The sequence below is a fragment of the Falco biarmicus genome, chromosome 13, assembly GCF_023638135.1.
Source record: "Falco biarmicus isolate bFalBia1 chromosome 13, bFalBia1.pri, whole genome shotgun sequence".
NCBI classification, from domain to species: Eukaryota; Metazoa; Chordata; class Aves; order Falconiformes; family Falconidae; genus Falco; species Falco biarmicus.
This window is the reverse complement of record NC_079300.1, coordinates 2,984,735-3,006,101: the sequence shown is the minus strand read 5'-3', so window position 1 is coordinate 3,006,101 and position 21,367 is coordinate 2,984,735. Positions and strand designations below refer to the sequence as shown.

Below are 21,367 nucleotides of genomic sequence, written 5' to 3'. Positions count from 1 at the left end.
TTTGTGTCAATATAGAAGCTTGAGTTGGAGCTATTGCACAGTATTACAACTTCTTTTATGTATTTATAAGACAGGTATTATATTGATTCAGAGAACATGTATTGGACTAGAAAAGTGTCTGTTTTTTCCTCTTTAGAGATTACACCTTTGTGATTCTCACAGTTGCTTGAAGAGCTCTAAGAAATATTCGAAAAGCTTATCTGGCTTTGGGGAGAGTAAGTCCATAGCACTGGAATAAAACTTAACTGCATACTGGTAGTGCTCAGTGTTAGCTGTTGACCTCATGTAGTAGACATGACTTTTTACAGGTTTAAAGCTGCAAAAGCCATGAATCTAAGCTGAATTACTCAGCTATTAATTCTAATTTTGATTGACCAATTGAGTTAACATTCTTTAAAGATGCACATGTTTTCCTGGAAACTTGTTTTGGTGTGTTTAGTGTGGGACAGTCTGTACTTGCTGCTTATGGCTCTTATCTAGTCATTCCAGGTGCTGCAGCTGCATTAGGTAGGTATGCTTGTATATTTTGCCTTTTTTTTTTTAGTGGGAAGCTATTGTTGCATTGGGCAGGTTGTTTTTTAACTGTTATTTTGGTCATCAAGCAATGAAAAGTTCTACCTCCAAAGCAGTGGGGAACTGTCCCTTCTTTTTCATTTGCATGCTTTCCAGCCCTTTTCTTTTCCTTGTAAGTTCTTCTTTTGAAAAGGCAAACTGTCTTGCTCAGAGCTAGAAATGCGATTCTGATGAAATGCACATTTTCAATAAAAATAATTGTGCTCCTGAAAGTAAAGCTTTTAATCCTTACCTTCAGAACTGCTTGCTTATTGCTGAGATCTCTTAGCTATTGCTTTTTCTTGTATTCAGTGTTAATGTGGTCCCTTATGCTCTTGGATTTCAGACTTTTTTTGGGCTTGTGAACAGTTAAGTCACAATAAAAATGCAATTGTTTTTACGGTGAATGAGAATAGTGAAGTTAAAGTTCAAAGTGTAGAATAAAATCAATATAGACTGATTTTCTATTTCCACTTTGCACTTACACAAGCAGTAGTAAACCAATTTATGTATGTTTACAATTGATTTTTTCCTCCTGAATATTCTTAATAGGAACTGTAGGGAAAATGACAAAAAAACCCACCTGCTTTTACTGTGCCAAGGGTTTTATGTTGTTTTCATTTATAAGTAATATTTTTGTAACTCAGCTTTGCCTTACTAGGTCTCTTAATTTGAACTTGTTTATAAAGCTGTTGCACAAGGCTAGTACTGCTTCATACAATAATAGAAACATGTGCATATCAGAAACATGTGAAACCTGTAAATTTACTTTGTGGCTGTTTTGTCCCAGATATCTTTGTGGAGGTTTGGGGGAGCAAGAGCTCCTGTAGAACTTTGCCACCTTTTGTGTCTGGAAGGGTCCACTTGGGGTGCTGCACATGCATGAGAAGCCTGGTAGGCATCCTTCCAGAAACGGCCTGGTGTTGTCCACATCTGTTTATTCTGAAGAATTACATTATTGAAATTCTTTTTTCTTTAGCAGTTGTACTTTGTTTAGGTGAAGGACTACCTGCACAGCCTGAACTTAAACTTCTGTTTTTCAGTGTATCTGTATGGTGACAGTTACCTGTTAGCAATGAATTGTGCTCCTTGCTGGTTTCTGGCTGGTCAGTGGGCCTGCTATGTAGTCCAGGCCCTGGGAATCACCCAGTTCCCCACTACTCTGAGGAAGTAAGATGTTCTTAGTTAGGCGTGTAGCTAGGCAGTTCTGCTTGACTTTGACTTTACGGTTTTCAAGTGTACCAGTATGCCTTTCTGTAAAAGTGGCAGCTTTGACTCATGCCGTATCCCTGTCTGTATGCTAAAAAAAGCCTTAAATCAAGAAAAGGCTATAAATGTTGGGCAACCTTTGTGTGCTTTCTGTTAGTTTGTCATGGTGTTTTTGATGGCAGTGGTTTTTGCACAACTTCTTTCAGCATTGCCCTTTGTTAAAAGACAGTTGTTTATTCCTGATTGTGAACTCTTTTTTTTTTTTTTTTCGACATGAAGACATAGGGGACTCTGTTTTACTCTGAAATAATACAGGCAGGTGTAATAGTTACCTCCATTTCTTGTTGGATATCTACTTCTGTAATGAAAATTAAATCCTGCTTGTATAAGTCCTGTTTCAAGCGCATGAAAAATAGTTGTGCAAGAACTTTCTGAATTACTTGGTATAGATTCAGAACATAATGTGCTTTGATCTTGATCCTTTTCAGACTATGAGAAGACAAAGGAATGAAGTTGTTGTGGAGTTGAGAAAGGTGAGATGACCTAGCATTATTCTTACAGATGGTATTTGGCTATGTTTATATTTCATAAAATTTTCGGAGTTTTTGTTAAAGGCTTAAAAAATCCCCATCCCTATTAGGTGTTCTTTCCATAGTCCAGTAAGATCATAATTATTAAACTATCTATTAGTCTTTACAGATTCTGTGAAGGTAATTTAGCTTGGAAGGAAGTTCTAAAGTTACCATACCTTGTACTAGAAGTTCCTTATTATTTTTCCTAAAACCCAATTTTATCTGTAACCTACTGAAGGGAAGAATTCTTGCTCCTCCAGCTAGGTTTTCAATTCTAAAAACTTAGTAAAAAAAACCCCTTGGTTTTTACTTTGAAAATGAGTTCCTGCTAATCTGTAGACAGAAAGCTATTTTTTTCCCCAAAACAGTAGTTCAACACAGAAATAAGAGTGGAAGAGTATGTGTGTGAAGCTGGCACTGTTTAAAATTGTTGGAAAACTAGCTCTTGAGACAAGTAATCATAACTTGAATAATTTTACTTATGAGATGAACAGAAAACTAGCCTTATGTTATAAATAATGATGGATAGGTTGTAATGTCAGTGTTGATGGATGTGTGCACGTGAAACTCCCAGCAAAAGTAGTTACTACTGTAGATGAAGTTGGGTGGAGGATTTTTCTAGGAAGAAGTGATTTTCAAAATGTGCTTCTCTATGTAGTCCTTTCCAACTAGTTGTGTGTTGGAAATTTTAACAGTATCAATGAAAGCATGTTTATGATGTGTGTCTAAAACAGAAGCTTCTATACCCTTCCTAACACCCTCCAAACCTCCAAAATCAAAGTTTTAAAGGTATTAAATAATTTTTCTTTTTAAGAACAAAAGAGATGAACATCTTCTAAAGAGGAGAAATGTTCCCCATGAAGATATCTGTGAAGATTCCGATATAGATGGTGACTTTAGAGTGGTAAGGATTAATTAACTGTCAAGCATGTCTTCTTTTTATGTATTTAAAATACATTTCTAATTTCTAACTGCCTTTGTCTCTGTTTTCTAGCAAAACACTTCTTTGGAGGCAATAGTACAGGTAAAAAAATTGAATTGTTTGAACATTCTTAATGTCATGGTGACAGACATGTGAAAAGTCTAAATTCTCTTTATTTTAGAATGCTTCAAGTGACAACCAGGGTATACAGTTAAGTGCTGTGCAGGCTGCAAGGTAAGAACACTTTTCTCAAATACACTATTTTTATTCTTATTTTATCATGCTCTTAAATTCAGAAAATGTGTTCTAGCTTAACTAGAAAAAGTATGTCATTTACTGATTTCAGAAAGGTAAATTGATAGATAAAACTTCACCAAAAAAACCAACAACCCACCTAGTCTTCGAAATAGTCAGGTTTTTCATTATGTATAAAGACTAGGATTTATTAGTGTGATACTTGATGCTTCTCACAAGTAGAGTAAAATATACGATTAGGAGGACTATGAAGTCTTTAAGGATGGAAAGAACCAGCATAATCCTTTTTGCAGTTTTGTCATGGATTAGGCCACTAAAACCACTTTTCACTTCAAGAAGAATTCCATGTAGTTGAATATATTCAAGAAGTGATCTTAAAAATACTCTTAGAAACTTTGCTTGCATAAATTCAGTGTTTAACTGTCATTTTGTGAGCTACTGGGTGGGTTTTTTTGTTGTTGTAGCAGAAAGGTACAACTTTGTTTACCCTCTGTGGTCAAGGGGGTGGATTCAAGTGAAAGGGGAAACTTTCAGATCATAGGGAAGTCAGGTGAATTGGAAGTCACTTGACTTTTGGAAGTTAATGTGTTCAGAACTGATAGGGGCAAAGTCAGTTTCCATGCCCATTGCCACTGGGCAGTTTGCCTTCATTAAAAAGTTCCCTCAACTCAAGGTAGCATCATGTAGACCATGCTGCTTACTACAGCTGTTCTAAACCAGGTTAGACAAAAGTACACTGAATTAAGCCTGATGTAAAATGAAATGGGCATGTCCATGTGGATTTCACTATTGTAACCGTCAATTTAAAATTGAAAACTAATTTAAAATCAAGGCAATGTAGTTTACATTTCTGAAAAGGCACTAAGGTACATTTTAGAGAGGAAAACTAATGTTTTTGTCTTGAGTCTGTACCATGCTTTGGTCTGAAGGTGAAACGGGAAGGAGAAATCTTGCCTGGGTCTAACCCCCAGAACATACGACTGGAATATGAGGAGTGGAAGAGTGATTAGAAGTGCTTAAGAAAAGCAAAACCCAAACAACAACAAAAACATTCTCACACACACGCAACCCCCCACCACCCTCAAGTTTTATTTATATACTCTTGTAGTAGAGTTCCCTACCTGTGTGAGCAGGTAGTCTGTGAGCAGACTGCATGATGATTGTTTTGTCACTGTACAAAAATCAGGATTAAGATTCTGCAAGTAGACATTTGTTCCTTATTTTTATAAGCTTGTGTAAATTGTCTTCACTTCCAAAAGGAATCTCCTTTACTTAGTTGGAAGTTGAAGGTGCATATATGATTATTACAAGAGCCTTCACATAATCTGGGTTCACATTCTCGCTATTGTGATGACTTAGTTTTCTGAGGTATTTTGTTCTGCAGCTCTTGCTCTTCATCTCCTGTTCTTTTGCCCCTTTAACACACCACTGATAACTTTCAGGGTAACGCAGCAGTGAAAAGTTGGTTTCTAGTTTCTGAGTTCTTCAGGCCTTCTGCGTGTTTGTGAATAGGCTGGTATGTGAAGACATGACTGTATATAATCTCTCTTCCCACTGCTAGTAGAAGTTTGGTGTGACAGCCCAAGTTGTTGCCTCCAAGAAGTTTCCTTCATTCTCCTGCATTCCTTAGCTGTAGAAAGGTGAAGCTAAAGCGATTGAAAACTGAAATTTGTACACTTCTGTTCTTTGCAGTAGTACTTTGTGAATCCTTGCTGTCTGACGTTATGTCCTTAGTAAAGAAACAAGTTTCTGCCTTTCCCATCAAAGCAGCCATATTTTGTTGATCTCCCATGTTGGGTGGAGGAGGAAGAAGCTTTAGGAGGGTGTAACTGAGTAACTAGTGATGTTTATTTTACTGACTGGTAATAAACTTCAAAAGTAGTCAAAGAAAACATGGCAACTGAAATGGGCAATGAATATAATGACTTCAGTTTTTCAGTAGTTCAGTTTTTCAATTTTGAGGACTAGTTATTGTTGCTTAAAGTGGAGAAAACAAATCCTGCTTGGTCTTTGAGAGTATGAAACACACTGGGGAAACACTTCCCAGCCCAGAAGGTAGTGCAGCACTGGAACAGTTTGTCAGGGGAGATTGTTGGATCTCTGTGCTTGGAGGTTTCCAAAACTAAACCAAGGGAAGCCATTACTGACCTGATCTAGTGTCGGCAGTAATCCCACTTTGAGTGGGAGGGTTGGGCTAGACAGCCTCCAGAGATCCTTTACAGTCATGACTTCTCATTCTGTGATTTGCCTGTTAAGCCTTGTGTTTTCTCCTTTTCCTAAACAGAAAACTGCTTTCCAGTGATCGCAATCCACCAATTGACGATCTAATAAAATCAGGAATATTACCTATTTTAGTGCACTGTCTTGAAAGAGATGACAAGTGAGTATTTCTGAAACTCCAGAATGTTTTAATTGTTGCCAGAATTCTTGGTATTTAGCTAATGTGCCTATGGCATCTGATTTGAAAACTCATTTAACAATTTTTTTTTTCTTACTTTGCAGTCCTTCTTTACAGTTTGAAGCTGCATGGGCTTTGACAAACATTGCCTCTGGAACCTCTGAGCAAACACAGGCAGTAGTTCAATCTAGTAAGTCCCAACAGTATTTGATCATTGATAAAGCACGCACTGTAGCTTCCACAAAAATAAGATCATCTGAATGATACTGTAAAGAGCATCCACACTCCTGTTCCTCTCTATCTCAAGCATGTTCACCAATCCACATGTTAGGGTTGGTCCTTTCATGCGATAGCCAGGATGGTTGAAATTGAGTTGTCAATCACAGGCACGTCGCTGAAGGACCTGCCCATGAAGTCTCCTGCCAGATGTTCTACCTCTTCTCTGGCAAGCAGCATCAATTGAAGCGCACACCTGCTTTTGTTCTTCATTTTCTCAGATTTTAAATTCATTTGGGTTTCCCAATGGTGAGTAATGTCTTCTGGAAACTCACACTATTTTAGCAGAGTCGATATCTGCTGGTTTCCAGTTTTCAAACTTCAAAAAACCGAACAAAAAAACTTGAAACAAAACCAAACCAAAAAAAAACCCACCTAAAAAAACTCCCATGGAGGGATTTCCTATCTTACTGTGAAGAGGGAGGAAAAGATGCGGACCAAGTTCAGAGGGTGCTTGACATCGAATTCTCTTACAAACTGAAGTTGAAGAAAAAACGCTGTCCTTTATATTTTGAGGAATCTGAAGCACGGAAAGGAGTTGTTGTTGGACTTGGAATCTGAGTTGCCAAGCAAAGCAAACCTTCTTCTGTACTCTAAACATGTCCTAAGTCAAAGTAGTATTTGTGTTGATAAAGCAGAATTTAGGAGAAGTGTCTGCAGACTTTTGAAGTCAATGAATAAAACAGCAGAGCTTCTTGAGACCTATGGAAGAAGCAAACATACAGTAAAACAAACTTTTGTCTAAAATTTATGGAAAAAAAAAATACGTTAAACTTATATTATGTGAGATACCAGTAGCTTTAATGGTTGGAATCAGTGTTATATTGCAGTGCATGCTGCTGATACCATTAAACATGCTGTTCTTCCAACAATGAAGAGACATAGAATTACGTGTGATCTTTTTTGTGTGTTTTCCCCCACCACAACCATCATATATTGACTTTTTAGAACTACTTGGAACTGTTATTCAATATAGTAAGTACAGTTTCTAAGACATGTGGTGGTTTGTTTGTTGAAATGTCAATGTTTGTTATATTCCATGGCTGGCTTTTTCTCTTCAGTGATCAAAGAAGATTGTTTCTTTTTTGTTGTTAGTGCTAACCGATTACAGGCTTCTCACAAACTGTGTATTATTGGCTTTATGCTTAGAAAAAAAAGAAGTATTCATAAGAAAGCTCTTAGCACTATCTTCTCTGTTAAATGGCTGCATGTGTTTCAGAAATCTTTAAATGGAAAAATAGGTTAATTCTCCACAGCAGATGTGAAGGAATTTAAGGCAGGCAGCTTCAGCTTAAAGGATTCTTTTTTCTAAATGGGAATGTATGTTTTGAGATTGCTTTGGTTGCAAGGTCAGTTGCCTTTTGCTTTTACAAACTCTGCGTTAAGAGCCTGTTAACTTTGGTATAGCTTGGGTTTGACCACTATAGTATGCATCTTTGCTCATACTTTTAACTTCCCTTTTTCTCATCCTCCTCCTCTTCCTTTCCCAGTTGCATCCTCAGTTTTCTTTTGGAAATCTAATGAATGTATAATCTGTCCCACACCTCTGATCTGGAACACTTCTTTTTATTTAAACCTGCCTTATCAGTGGATGAAAGATGAGTACCAAGTGTAGTAGTTCTTTCAGTGATGATCTCTGATTTAGCTAGGTCTGCATGTATGCACTGTGTTAGCCAATTGAATAGCTATAATAGAAGAAACTATGGTTTATATCTTGCAATGATTTATTTCAATGAAAAAGGTGGTCTGCTGTAATCTTTCCAAAACTACTTATGAATATGCTTGCTGGGGACGTTTTTTCTACAGGCATACAGGCATTGTAAAGTACTTTTATTTAGTAGGAAATACGGAATCTATTGTGATTTGTTATTTCTCTAGCAAAACATGATTTACATTGAGAGAATCTCGCTAAAAATATGAGCCTCTCGAAATGTGACCTAAAGTAAGTGACTGTTTCATACAGACTAATCTGTCATAGCAAATCATGTAAGCGAGCGCATTTCATGCTGGTGATAAAAGAATCCTAAGGATCAGTTATCTAAATGCGGTGCATGTAGAATGTGTTTGAAACACTGGTTTAGCTTTAGTTCTAAATATTGCGAGCATTCTCCTGTCTGACACCAACATAGGGTAGAGGAGTAGCTGCCTTGATAACAGTTGTGGAGTTCTGTGTGTTGCCTTCTGAATCCCTTTCTTACTGCTCAGTCAGTTGGCTTTTTTCTGAACAGTCTCTTCTGAAGTGGTCAGTTAGGTTATGCCAGTATGTTAGATAATGGGTCGCAAATTGAGTAGAGTCAAAACTTGTGATATAAAAGGAGACTTCACATTGAGGAGTGCATCTGTTAGCTTTCAGGAGACCAAGGTAACTAGATTTGTAGAAACGGCTGCTGTTGCTGTACACGTACCTTCATAACGGTTATCAAAAGATACTGCATGTAGAGTTGGAAAAGTACGCAATGGCCTGGTGCTTAGTAGTGCATCTGTATTGGCAGCAGAGGTTCTTTTGGTGCAGTTTACCTTGCACAGCTACTTGTGTGTGCTTGATCAACCAGATTTCCTGGTGGTAGAGCCACAGGTGAAGTTGTGCACTGAAGTGCTGCCTGGAGCTCTGCACTGGCAATGTATACAGAAGATCCCTCAGTAGTTAGCTTTCTGCAAGTACTAGGACCAGCAACTGGCACATACTTTACTACTGGTAAAGATGTGATGGAGGCGTATGAGGTACTGTAAATCAGTAAGATTGAAACAAATTAAATTCCTGTCCTGCCTTCTTCACTACATTGCCAGTCAATAACGTAGCTGTGTACCTGCTCACTGTTAAGTAGGCTAATTTGAGCGAGTGAGGTTGGTCTTAAACAGTTACTGCTTTGCTGTTGGTTCTGATAGAAATAACACAGAATTTCTAAATTCAATACATATAACTAAATTTGGAGTCCTAACAAGCTTCAGTAAGCGTTTGAGACTTGCAAACAAATTAAAATGCTGGGTTATTTTAAGAGTTGCTTTAATAATATTCTGAAATGTGGGCTCTGTAAGAAAGTGCAGTAAAGGAAGAATTGTTACAGCGTGGTTTATTTCAGTAAGAAGTTAGTAAAGTTTTGACCAATACTTAACCAGGAGAAAAATTTCTCATGCAGTACTGAAACTTAAGAGCTGATTATGTGAACTATTTTGTCTTTTGAGAGATGTATTTAAACTTCAGTTTACTTAACAGTTGCATGGGGTTTTGTTTGTATCTTTCAGATGCTGTGCCGCTTTTTCTGAGACTGCTGCATTCACCTCATCAAAATGTTTGTGAGCAAGCTGTATGGGCTCTAGGAAATATCATAGGTTTGTGTTACTCCTGCTGCTAAAAACTTCGAAGTTCCTTTTGGTATTGAATGAATAAAATAGGTAGGGTTTTGTGTCTTAAATTTGGAGGTGTTCAACTATGAGACAAAAGGCAGCTGTTAGACTGGCAGTTACCCTGTTCTTCCTCTTGTCTCTGTTGTGTATCAATGGTGTGTACCCAAAACCACATGCCTACATACTTTCTCTCCAGGTACAGGAAAAAGAATTACTGGCAAACAGATGTGCAGATTGTTAAAACAAAAACTGTTCTGCATTGAGTTCTGAAGTTTTGCTTGAGCTTACATACATTGTGTTGAATTCAAGATAAGTTGTGATCATTCGATCTTTCATTTGATTTTTCTTTTTGTGCAAGTATTAGCTTGGTGGTTTACAGCCCTGACTATGTTTGTAGTGCTTGAGGACTAATACTGGTTCTGACATACTGGGATTTCGGCAGTCTGATGTTTTAGAAATGCCTAGTCCTTAAGAGGGAGACCAACAAAATCACAGTATTGCAACTGCCTGAAGCTGTTAGTGATATGTGTGCAGTACACGTCAGATGCTGCTTTCGAGTCAATGGTAGTGATACCTAGGCAGTGATGAAAGTGTGCTTATCTTTCAGATATGAAGATGACAGTATCTGTTCAGGCAATTTTCACCTACTCTTGGGATATTTTAGTATTGATTATAAACTTTGTGAAGGGATCTTCAGGAATACATTGGGCTATCAACAGTTCTCGGTGGTTTGGCATTGTCTACCACCACCCCAGCCTGTACATCTGCTATAAATTATGGAATACCTTTTCTGTTAAGAATTTAGCTACATTTAGTGATTAGTTCAAAATGCAGCAATTAGGGAGGCAGCCACAGGTCTTTCTAAAGCTTTATATAAATGTCTTTATGATGGATGTATATCTAGAGGTACATATCTCTGTACTTACATGCGTCTTTCCAAGGCAAATATTCTTTAACCTTGTATGCATTTTAAATAGCTGAAGTGTAAGTGTGCCGATGTCAGATTTTTTGTGAATGGTGTAGGATGATCTTTTTCTTCGTAATCCTTTCTCTCAAACAGGTGATGGACCCCAGTGTAGAGATTATGTTATTAGTCTTGGAGTAGTGAAACCACTGCTGTCCTTCATCAGCCCATCTATTCCCATAACTTTCTTAAGAAATGTTACTTGGGTCATGGTCAATTTGTGCCGTCACAAAGATCCTCCACCGCCGATGGAAACCATTCAGGAGGTGACTGAATTATTCACTGTTCAGTGTAAATAAACTGAAATTGAGTGTCTGCCTGACTTAAAAATAACGCAGATGCTTTTTTTCCTCCTTAGATCCTTCCAGCGCTCTGTGTTTTAATTCACCACACAGATGTAAATGTAAGTAATGCCACTTAAAGCCAGTTTTGTGTTCTGGTATATTTTTCTAGCTGAAGTATAAAGCTTTTCATAATTAACTTTTTTCATTAAAAAGAATATCCCTTTTGTTACTGCAAACTTAATTTGGTATCTTCTAATAACTGCTTATTTTTAAGTATCAGTTACGATTTTTTGCCTGGTATTTCTCTGTATATTTGCAAATATTCACTTGCATGTAATTTCCGTACACTTACAAATAAAATGCATTTTCAGTTACATTTCTGTGAACATTCATGTGCAGATACAGGATTTTTTTTTGACTAGCATGTAAGTTTGCGGTTGCAATAAAAAACTGTAAATGAAAGAGAAACTACTGTCTGCATATGTAAAATGTTAGCTTTAGATATAATTTGAGGTGTTAAATATGAATATTAGGTTATTTTAATAGTGAAGTAAATGAGCAAGACTACTGAAATTATGAAATAAGTTAGCTTTTTGCCTAAGCAAGTTGGAATGGTTTAACTTCCTTTGCTTTCTAGTGAAGTTGTAGTTCAGTTGTCTTAAGTTATTGGCAATAGAGCTGTAACAAATTATATGGAAGTGTATTAACTAATGTTTGCATAGTAATTATAGTATTTCATTTCTTGTATGTAAGTAGGTGAAATTAAGTTTACTTGAATTTTTTTGAAACAGCTGTATTTGTGAATCAGTCAAGAGTTACCAGCTGAAACAATGCTTGCTCATTGTCTTTGTAAGCTGTCACTTGGAATGTTCAGATTTACTGCTCTTTAAATTGGCTTTTCTGTGTGTGAATACACGCATGTATGCACAGAGAGGAAATTCAGTCTAGGTGCTGCTGTGCCAGATGTTTAACAAAATATCACAGCTTTTTCTTAAACTTTGGAATGCCAAGAAAAAAATTAACTTGATGCCATAGGATGTATGTTGGTCTGAGAGTACCAAATGCTCACAGTTTAATATTTGCTAGGGCTTTATCTCCCTTCCAGGGTGAGTCTTTCCTGTCTCACATTGTGTACCAGTACTTCATGAAAAGAGCAGAAATAATGGAATTGCTTTTATATCCTTCAGAATTTAAGCTGTAGTGAGCAGTTTAGCTGTTGGTTGGCCGTTTTTTTAATCTCTGTGTGTTCTTTGGAGCTAGAACAGGTTGAACAGCAGTTGTATTTCAAACTTGTGTAGAGCGGAATGTATGAAGCTTGTAGAACAAAGTGGGGTTTTGCTGTATTGTGTCAATTCTGGCTTCACAATGAGAATTTTTTAACTTGTTTTGTGAGACTTGTGATATTTCTGTACTATTTAAAAATAAATGTTTTTACTATTAGATATTAGTAGATACAGTCTGGGCGCTCTCATATCTAACGGATGCTGGCAATGAACAGATCCAGATGGTGATAGACTCCGGAATAGTACCACATTTGGTTCCTCTTCTCAGTCATCAAGAAGTTAAAGTGCAAGTAAGTTTAGATAACTTTAAGGAAGTGTTGTTCAAAATACAATACTAGAGAAAGTAGTTAGTTTCTTTTTGTAGTTCATGTTGAAGCTTGAACAGTGTTTGAACAAACAAGTTGTTCCTGTGTGGTATAGCATTTGCATAAAAACTTTTGCTTTTTTAACTGTTGCCGTTTGAAAGTATGTGCACAACCAGAAGAATCTTTGGTTAAAAGAGCTCTCTTTAAAGAAACTATTTTATTTCAGACTGCTGCACTGAGAGCTGTAGGAAACATTGTCACTGGTACCGATGAACAGACACAGGTAGTTCTGAATTGTGAAGCCCTTTCACATTTTCCAGCACTTCTGACACATCCCAAAGAAAAAATTAATAAGGTAGGTAACTGCAGAGATTGCACTCAATTGATAACTGTTTTATATGGGACTTGGCTGTTTCGCATTCCACATAATGTGGTGTGGTAGAGATTTGAGTAATCGAGCTTATACCAGTTCATGGCAAGAGCAGGCAGGGTGCTAAAATTTTTCTTGAAGTTAACAACTGTAGAAAAATCTCTAAGGAGCTGCAAACTCCTACTTGACAAGAATGTTGTTTCCTGATTCTTTCAATTGGATTTTTATTAAATTAAAGCTTTGTCTTTTTATTCTGACTGTTGACTTAGAATTTAGTTCCTGATATGTGAAATGTCACTTTAATTAAACTGACTCTCTTGGAAGTGATGAAATAGAGATAATTGGATGTCTCTTTGAATGGAGTGTGGGGGGGTGGGGGTAGGGAATGTGTGTGTGTGTATGCCTGCATGTATAGAAAAGGCTTTGAATGGGGGCACTGATAATGCAGTGCTGATTCCGGAGTGCATCTGAGGCATGTTGTTAAGTTCTGGGGTGCCACTTTACAACATTGCCAATGATTAAAGCCCAAAAGAAGCCCACCAGGATAAGCCTAGGCATCCGAAATCTCTGACAGGTTCATTAATGAAAGTGATCCTGTGATCTGATCTGAGAGACTCAGTTGAATGAAATGTGAGAATTTCTGAATCTCATGTTCAGAGAACTACTAATCTAAAATGTTGTGAAGCCAGGTAAGTTGAGAGAAGGGGGTTGAGAAGGAGTGATGGAGAGTTTCTATGGAAGAGAAATTTACCAACTGTAAGGTTAAAAGTTGTTACTCTCAATACGCTTAAAATTTTATGTGAAACTTTATTTCTTGACCAAACTGTAGATTCCTACTTAAACAGGGGGGTAGGGGCCTCTCAATCCTTGTTTTAATGTAAGAATCCAAATACAGTCTTTGACTTGTTTCAAAATTCTAGTTGTTCAGGACTGGGAGGGCCTACTGGGGAAAAGATAGTCTTACATGATTTCTTGTGCACCTGCTGTTGGTTCTTGCTAGAAGGAGAGAGTCCTGGGCTTATGGACAGAATGATCGTATAACTTCATAATATTCTTGAAAAGCAAGCATTTAAGTAGTAGGTGTTGCATTTTGTTGATGATTGACACTAAGAGGAGAAACATTATGAAGCAGGTCAAAAACATACTGTCTTCTGCTACACCTGTCTGGGAACTATAATGCATTTTGGAGCTCACCGGGCCATCAGCTGAAAACGGCTCATTTTCAGTAACAGAATCAATTATGAGTGCTTGTTTGTATCCCTGTGACTTTTTTTTTTTTTGTCTCCAAATATTTTTTCCTCTTAATCTGTGGATTTGGAGTATTTGGCTGTAACATGGTAACAAAGAAAGACTGAAGAGCTTTGTGGAGTGCAGGCTGTCTGCTTTGTTGCGTGTGTGTCTAGTCTACTTACTAGGAGTGTAGCTATGTACAAAGTGATACAATACTTGACTGTATTTAAGATCTGCTAGTGTATGGATTGCAGATATAAAAATATGCATGTATAAAATCTTGCTGTAGTGAAATAAATGATGCAGAAGACTATTTGAATTAATAAGTTCTCGCATCCTTTCATTTTGCAGGAAGCGGTGTGGTTCCTATCTAACATCACTGCAGGAAATCAGCAGCAAGTTCAGGCAGTAATAGATGCAAACCTTGTTCCAATGATAATACATCTTCTAGATAAGGTTAGATAACAAGTAGGATTTAACAGATTGTTTCCTTAATTGGGGAAAGTGACATTTAATTCCTTGCTTCATGTTTTACATCATACTGTAAATGTGGGGGGCAGGGGTAAACTGTGCCCTTGAGCGCTTTTTGTATGCTGCAAGATAAAATACATTGCTGTTACTTCTTCTGTGAAGTGCTGTGAGATGTTAAGTGCCAGATGTATTGGGGAAAGGAAGCAGATCAGGGGAATCTCAGGTCCTTCAAGATCTCATTTAAATTATTTTTCTCACTTAGGGAACAAAAGGGATAAAATTCTTTGCTCTCCTGTGTGGCATGAAGAGGTCTGGTTGGGAACAGCATTGAATTAATTCCTAGCATTTTGCCAGGGCTTAAGGACTTTGTCCTTCCGTGCCCTCTGTTACCTGGAAACATAAGGAGGAAGTGCTCAACAGTGGCATTTATTAACCTGGTTGTGTTACTGCATATATCTGGTCTGAGAGTATTCCAGTTGATGGTCTGTGATACTAGGTCATGGACTGGAGTTGTCCCATCTATTTTTTTGTTTTTCAACAAGTAAAACTGCATCAACAAAGAACAGGTGACCATAGAAAATAATCGTAGCTTTTGCGTCTGTTCAGAGTTTTTCCCGTAGAAAAGCAACACCCTATGCATGTATGGATGTGTGCTTCTGTTCAGTAATAGATGAAGCTTGTTGAGATTAATGCTTTTATTACCTTTTTTATTAAGTAGTAAAATCAAGCAGTCGACACTTCTGAATGCCTTTCTCACGTTTTTTCACAAAGTCACTAGTTGCTTGTTCAGTACTAGAGGTGGAGTGGTGATGAGTCATCACTTGTGACTTAAAATACCTGTATTTCTTTTCAGTTGTTGGGTATTAGTGTCTTGTAAAAAAAAATCAGCTTCCAAACCACATTGTGCTCCCAAGTGTGATTTCTCACACTTCCTTTGTGGGAAAGAAGGGTAGCTGAAAGCATGTTTTTGAACAGGATCAGCACAACACTTCTATCTTTCAGACATTTACTACTTCTTGCTTGATTCATTACTTGATTTTCTTTCATGAAGTGCAGAAGGATGACAAATGCCAACCTTATAATGTGTTCAGCTGTGACAAAGATACAGTATCTTGCTTCAGTGTGGAGGCTGGGGTTGAGACTGAAGAAATACCTGTCTTTTCCCCTAAGTAACATAAAACTGTTCACAAATAGTTCCGTTAACTGCCAATTTATTAATCATTGAGAAAGGTGTTGGGAGACCTTTCTCTTTAATAAGCAGACTTGAGCTGACTAATTTCAGAGGCAGGCGCAGTTATAGCACGTACAGTGCTTTATCAAAACTGACACTAACTGCTTATCTCTCACTGTAATATGTGACAGCTGTTGATAAGGAGTGTGAGAGTACTGCAGGTTTTATTTACTTTGATGCAGACAGGTTTCCCTTCCTCTTAAAAACATCGTTGCAGGAAAGGGATGAGCACTCTCAGTGGACTCAAACACAAACATCTACAGGATCTGTTCGTTACTTTCCCTACTTACTGAAAACTGATGTGGTGATACCATGCAGAGTGGACTGTAACAAATACAAGCTTTTAGTAGAATACTTGGTAATATAAGAACTGGAATGATTTTTTCTACTTATGGTTGTATTTTTAGGGTGACTTTGGTACTCAGAAAGAAGCTGCTTGGGCAATAAGCAACTTAACGATCAGTGGAAGAAAAGACCAAGTGAGTCAAACCTTAAGAAAAGGCCCACTGTCTGTCTTGGGTGCATTTGAGAGAGTATATCAGCTGATTGGTTCAGACTTCTGTGCCAGGATTATGAATGTCTGTATTCCTCTGCTGTTAAGGAACTGTCTTCCCTTTTTGACAAGAGATTTAAGCATGAACTTCAGTTGTCATTTCTGGAATGACCTGAGAGTGGGAGTATCAGTGGGGATTTGGATGGAAGCTCCTCAGTTAGGGTGGCCTAGCAGCTGTGAATGGCTTCATTCAGGCTCTGGAGATTCTTGGTCACTCAACATCTCTTATGTTCTCTCCCTGCAGATAAGAGTGTGATAATTATAAGGATAGTAGCCATTTAGTAGAAACATACCAGTTTCTTATAAGCCCAGAATATGAGGTTTGTGGCAGGGCTGGGGTGGTGGTGTCATTCTTCAAAGGTGAGGTTGAAATACCATGTCTAATACTGAAAAATTCACAATATCTACTACTTATGTGTTCTAGACTTGAAATAAATTTGTAACATAATACATATTATACCTGTTCATGCTCCAAAACAAGAATTTCTGAAAGCAATTGCTCAGAATACTCCTTACCTGGTTGGGTAACTTGGAGAACTTTGACTTCATTAAAGTTGTTTGCATGTGTGCTTGTGGTGAAATGTTTGCTTCTGTCACGTTCCTGGTTTAACTGTTTGCTTTTTTCCCCCCCTTAGGTGGCATACTTAATTCAACAAAATGTAATTCCTCCCTTTTGCAATTTGCTGACAGTAAAAGATGCACAAGTTGTGCAGGTGGTTCTGGATGGACTAAGTAATATATTAAAAATGGCTGAAGATGAAGCAGAAACCATAGCCAATCTTATAGAAGAGTGTGGAGGTATGATGCTTAATATTTTGATACTTTTTTGAGAAATAGTTGGTTTGGCTTCCTACCATGTGTATCTGTTGTTGGCTTTATTGTGTGTTGGCACAGATGTTCTAAGCAAACCTGTTAAGAAAGTGACCTGTTCATGCCTGCCAGGTGAATATACTCAGCTTTTCCTAACTGATCAAGTTCATGATAAGTCAAATGTGGAGAAGCTGGATAATGGCAATAAAGTTTATTAGATGCTAATTTTATAACAGTCTGGTGTACATGACAAATTAGTTTATGTTAATATAGGGGTGTTATGCTTACCTTCCTTAGTCATGCACAAGTCATATCCAGGTGAATCTGGGGAAAAAAGTTCTGTGCGCAATGGTTGCAGGAATATGATAGCTCTAATTGCCTAATGGCTTTCAAACTTTCTCTATACTGGTTGCCATTGAAGTTGATTGACACTCTTCAAGGATGATAGAGCAGTGGTATTAAATTTGGGCACAGGTAAAAAAACTATGGGATTTTTTTGATACGGAGTTGGATAGTCAGAGGGGAAAGCTTAATTGATTGGTGATGGCTGGGAGGGGAGAAAAGGCGTGTTCATGCCTAAAGCTGTAAATCTCTGCTTGTCTGAACTTGAAAAATATTTATATGTATGCTCTACTCACGTCTGCAAGTGACTTACACTGTGCTGAAGGTATTTGCTATATAATGAAGCTAAGGGTCAGTAACTGATGCATGTGTGCCACACAACAGTATGTGGATTTGGAATGTCACAGCTTGGGGTTATCACACCAGGTGCTGAAAAGTTGTTTTTGTGGAAAGGGAGAACATATTAGTGCTTGGCCCTCACCGCGTTTCGACAGATTAGCTTAACCGCTCATAGCGAGAAGAGAAGGGAAGTACTATCACTGCTGGAATTGACCTTTCATACTTTTTTTTTTTGGTCATGGTGTGTATTCTTCAATCTCTTTATTTCCTCAAATCTCTAAAAAAGCTTTTATGCTTTAAGCATGTCAAATGAGTTTAACAGCATCTTATTCATAGTCACTCTATTCCTAGATTTGTTTTCAATTCTTTTGTATGATGAGGCCTTAAGGAGAAAGCAGGCTGTTTTGCCTGAACTTAGTAACTAACTCCATTACGTTTCTTGTGTCTTTATTGTAGGCCTGGAGAAAATTGAACAGCTACAAAACCATGAAAATGAAGACATCTACAAACTGGCTTATGAGATCATTGATCAGTTCTTCTCTTCAGATGATGTAAGTGCGCAATTGCTCTGCAGTCGTGCTTTTCTAATTGTGTTTATAAATATGGTTCAAGATAAAGGCAACAGCTCTAAAGCCTGCTCTGTGAGGTTTGTTTCATTTTTCAGTGAAGAATGAGCCCTTATGTGAACCTGCTGCATATCTTACCATTCTTCATGATGAAGTATCTAGAGATCTCATGCTGAATTTAAGCCTCATCTCTAGAGATTAAAATACTGAGCTTTGAATAGTTCTTTTAACTGTCAGCTTCTGACTAAACTTGACATTTCACATTTGATAAGCTCCCTGCTGACTTGAGTACTGGCTCTGGTAATTCTGCTTCATAAGCAAAGCAGCAAACTATTTGAAATATTTTAGTAGTTTCAGAGGTAGGATGTGCTGACTAAGAATGTTGTTTTTCATTTTAAACATGTAACACAAATCAAAGTAAGGTTTTAAATTCGTATGCACTTTAAGTTATAAAAGTTAATTGCATGTAAAAGAAATGCAATCATATCAGTCCATATCATGAAGTGAGAGGGTTTTCCACTTGGTTGAAGAATTCTTGGGAGCAGGTTACTGCAAAAATGGTAGAGCTCAGTTGCATTTGTGCCCTACTGTCTGCATTAAAGTTTATTTTGTGCTGAAGTTTTCCTTTTATATGGACAATAAAACACAAGCATTGTTTAGCGACTCAAATTTTGCATATACAGCAGGACTTGGAATTTAATCTAGTATCAGTTTGGTAATCTCTATACTATGTATTTAAGTGGAAACTGCAGTTTTGGCTTAATCCTTACTTGATATAATGATACTGGCCTTAAGAACTGTGACTGTTTATAAGCTGGCCATAAGGGTGATGTGGCTGACACTATACTTTCCAGGAGTGAAAACTACATAAACGAGAGAGTATTGGGTGCCATATAGCCTACCCCCTAATTACGGGTGAAACCATTGTGCCCTAAATCACTTCATCACTGGAGTGTGCTTACTAAATTGGGGAGAAGAATGGCAAGACTTGATGCAAGGTGGTGTATTAGGCGGAGAGGTAGATGCTCTTTAGGATTGTCAGGCTCCTTTTCAGTGAGGCTTTGGTCTTTCTATTCCTACTCACGATGTTCTCGTTCTGTTACAGATTGATGAAGATCCTAGCCTTGTTCCAGAAGCAATACAAGGCGGAACATTTGGTTTCAATTCATCTGCCAATGTACCAGCAGAAGGGTTCCAGTTTTAGAGTGGTATTTTGGAAGTTAGGTACAATGCAGCACTGAATAAAAAAAAAAGGTTTGATCCATCAATCTTGGCTCATGGGATCCGCTGCTGCATTAAATCGGGAAAGAAAATGTGAAGATTTCATTTGGAATCACAGAAAAGCCCAAATGAAGTCAAGATGGCGAGTGGGTGCGAGTGAGAATGAGTGGCAAAATGTAATGAAAAACTTCACACTGAATGCTTATTTAGATTGTTCAAAGAAAAAGGGCTACAGGTCAAAGATCTTCAGTGCCTGAGAAGGAACAATGACTTACTAGAGCAATTGGGGGGAAATGCAGTACTATCATCATCAAGCCTTGTAAGCATAAGAGAATAGGATGCCCATATAAGTCCAAGGAGAATGAGCCCAGGCCTTGCTATGAAGCACCGTGTGAATGGACACCATTGAATGAATGTCTGGACTCGATGCTGTGGAGCCAGGCTCATGTTTCAAATACGGGGCTCTTCAGTCCTGAAGCAGGCTCCTAGTCCTGGAGTGGCGTGTGTACGAGAGTATGGTTGTGATGCTGTATGTGAACGCATGCAAGCTTGATTCGCCTTCAGGGGGCTGATAATAAACCTAGTAAATCATCAAAATGAGTTCATAAGTGTTAACTTACACTGGACACAAAAACAAAAGACCGGTTTAGCAGCAGACTCTGGTTTACTCCTGCAGCCTGTGTTTCTTCTTTGGTTTATTTTTTCCCTTTTATTTTTCTTTTAGTTATTTTCAATTTCTTTCCTGTATGGCTTATTAGTTGTTTGTAAAGTCAGAATTTCAGGAAGGCTTCCCTGTGCATTTGCACCAGATGAATGTTTGATGTTATGAAAAGCTTTCCATATCATCAAAACTAATTTGTAGATTTTTGCATGAATAAAACATACATTTCCCTTCAAATAGACTGTGTTGCAGTACACAAGTTGCCATAATAGTAGAAAGCAGTAAAATGTGGTAATAAAATCTCATCCTTTTCATTTTCAAAGATAACATGAAGACCTTTGCATGTGGTAATCTACAGCATAGTTCATTTTTAGATTTTGTTGAGTCCTGTAACCAAATGTTTCCGTTGTGGTAGAATACCGTGCTGTGTTTCAATGTTACTTGTTTTCAAACTTTGTTTTCTATGAAAATGATATGGAAACTTCTAAAAATGAAATTTGGTGCATATGTACTGCCGAATAAAGACCGAAAAAGAGGTGTGAATAGATGTACAAATCAAGTCATGGTTTGAACACCTTTAATATGCCTAATCCAATTGTTTTAGACTCTTTTTATCTTAGATGTAGGCAGCCATGAACAATCTATTTTGAGCCACTTTAGAGAGAAAACTTTGTATTTTTAAAACTTGCACAAAAAGGATGCAAGTGTTTTTATAATTGGAGTAATGCCTCAGTTTTGAGGTTCTGCACACTAAATTAAAGGTGAAGTTACAAATTTGTACAAAATGAACTCTTTATAAGGTGGCTCATTGTAGGAAATGCTGTGCCTTCCCCTTTGAGCACAAGTGTTGCATGAACAACAGTTTGCTATAATAAAACATACCAGATTAGCCACCATTAGCATCTATATCTACCTTGTGTTTTAAAATCAACTGGTAATTCTGAAACACTGTAGAATGGATAAAGATTATTTTGTGATCATAACTCTTTGTTGGACTAGAGTATTTTTGCAGCATTCCTTGTCATCAGAAACATGGTTAAAGTTTAAAACTAGAAGCAGCGGAAACTAGCTTGTGAAATTTATCCAAGTAGAGTGCAGGCTAGGCTGTCTTGGGGAAATAAACATTAAAACTTGCAACAGTGTTGTATTCAGTGTGTCTTTAATCTATGCTCCAGTTTTCATCAAAAGGCGCAGAAGGTCATTTGATG

General features: G+C 37.5%; 1 protein-coding gene and 1 non-coding gene across 2 annotated transcripts in view; both read left to right on the top strand.

Moving 5' to 3' along the window:
- The window catches only part of KPNA4 (karyopherin subunit alpha 4), a 28,861-nt gene extending 7,565 nt beyond the window's left edge, over positions 1 to 21,296 (top strand). The window contains exons 2-17 of the mRNA XM_056358685.1: positions 2,250 to 2,294; positions 3,148 to 3,237; positions 3,328 to 3,357; positions 3,437 to 3,489; positions 5,795 to 5,890; positions 6,013 to 6,098; positions 9,428 to 9,514; positions 10,590 to 10,759; positions 10,852 to 10,896; positions 12,219 to 12,350; positions 12,592 to 12,720; positions 14,317 to 14,421; positions 16,075 to 16,146; positions 16,856 to 17,018; positions 18,168 to 18,262; positions 19,383 to 21,296. Of these exons, the coding sequence (XP_056214660.1) occupies positions 2,250 to 2,294; positions 3,148 to 3,237; positions 3,328 to 3,357; positions 3,437 to 3,489; positions 5,795 to 5,890; positions 6,013 to 6,098; positions 9,428 to 9,514; positions 10,590 to 10,759; positions 10,852 to 10,896; positions 12,219 to 12,350; positions 12,592 to 12,720; positions 14,317 to 14,421; positions 16,075 to 16,146; positions 16,856 to 17,018; positions 18,168 to 18,262; positions 19,383 to 19,481 (1,497 nt within the window). The 3' untranslated portion in view covers positions 19,482 to 21,296. The remainder of the gene's footprint in view (positions 1 to 2,249; positions 2,295 to 3,147; positions 3,238 to 3,327; positions 3,358 to 3,436; positions 3,490 to 5,794; positions 5,891 to 6,012; positions 6,099 to 9,427; positions 9,515 to 10,589; positions 10,760 to 10,851; positions 10,897 to 12,218; positions 12,351 to 12,591; positions 12,721 to 14,316; positions 14,422 to 16,074; positions 16,147 to 16,855; positions 17,019 to 18,167; positions 18,263 to 19,382) is intronic.
- On the top strand, positions 13,054 to 13,345 carry LOC130158525 (small Cajal body-specific RNA 7). Its single transcript, XR_008825364.1, has one exon. It is a non-coding gene; the product is annotated as a small Cajal body-specific RNA 7 (non-coding RNA).
- Positions 21,297 to 21,367: the final 71 nt, after the last annotated feature.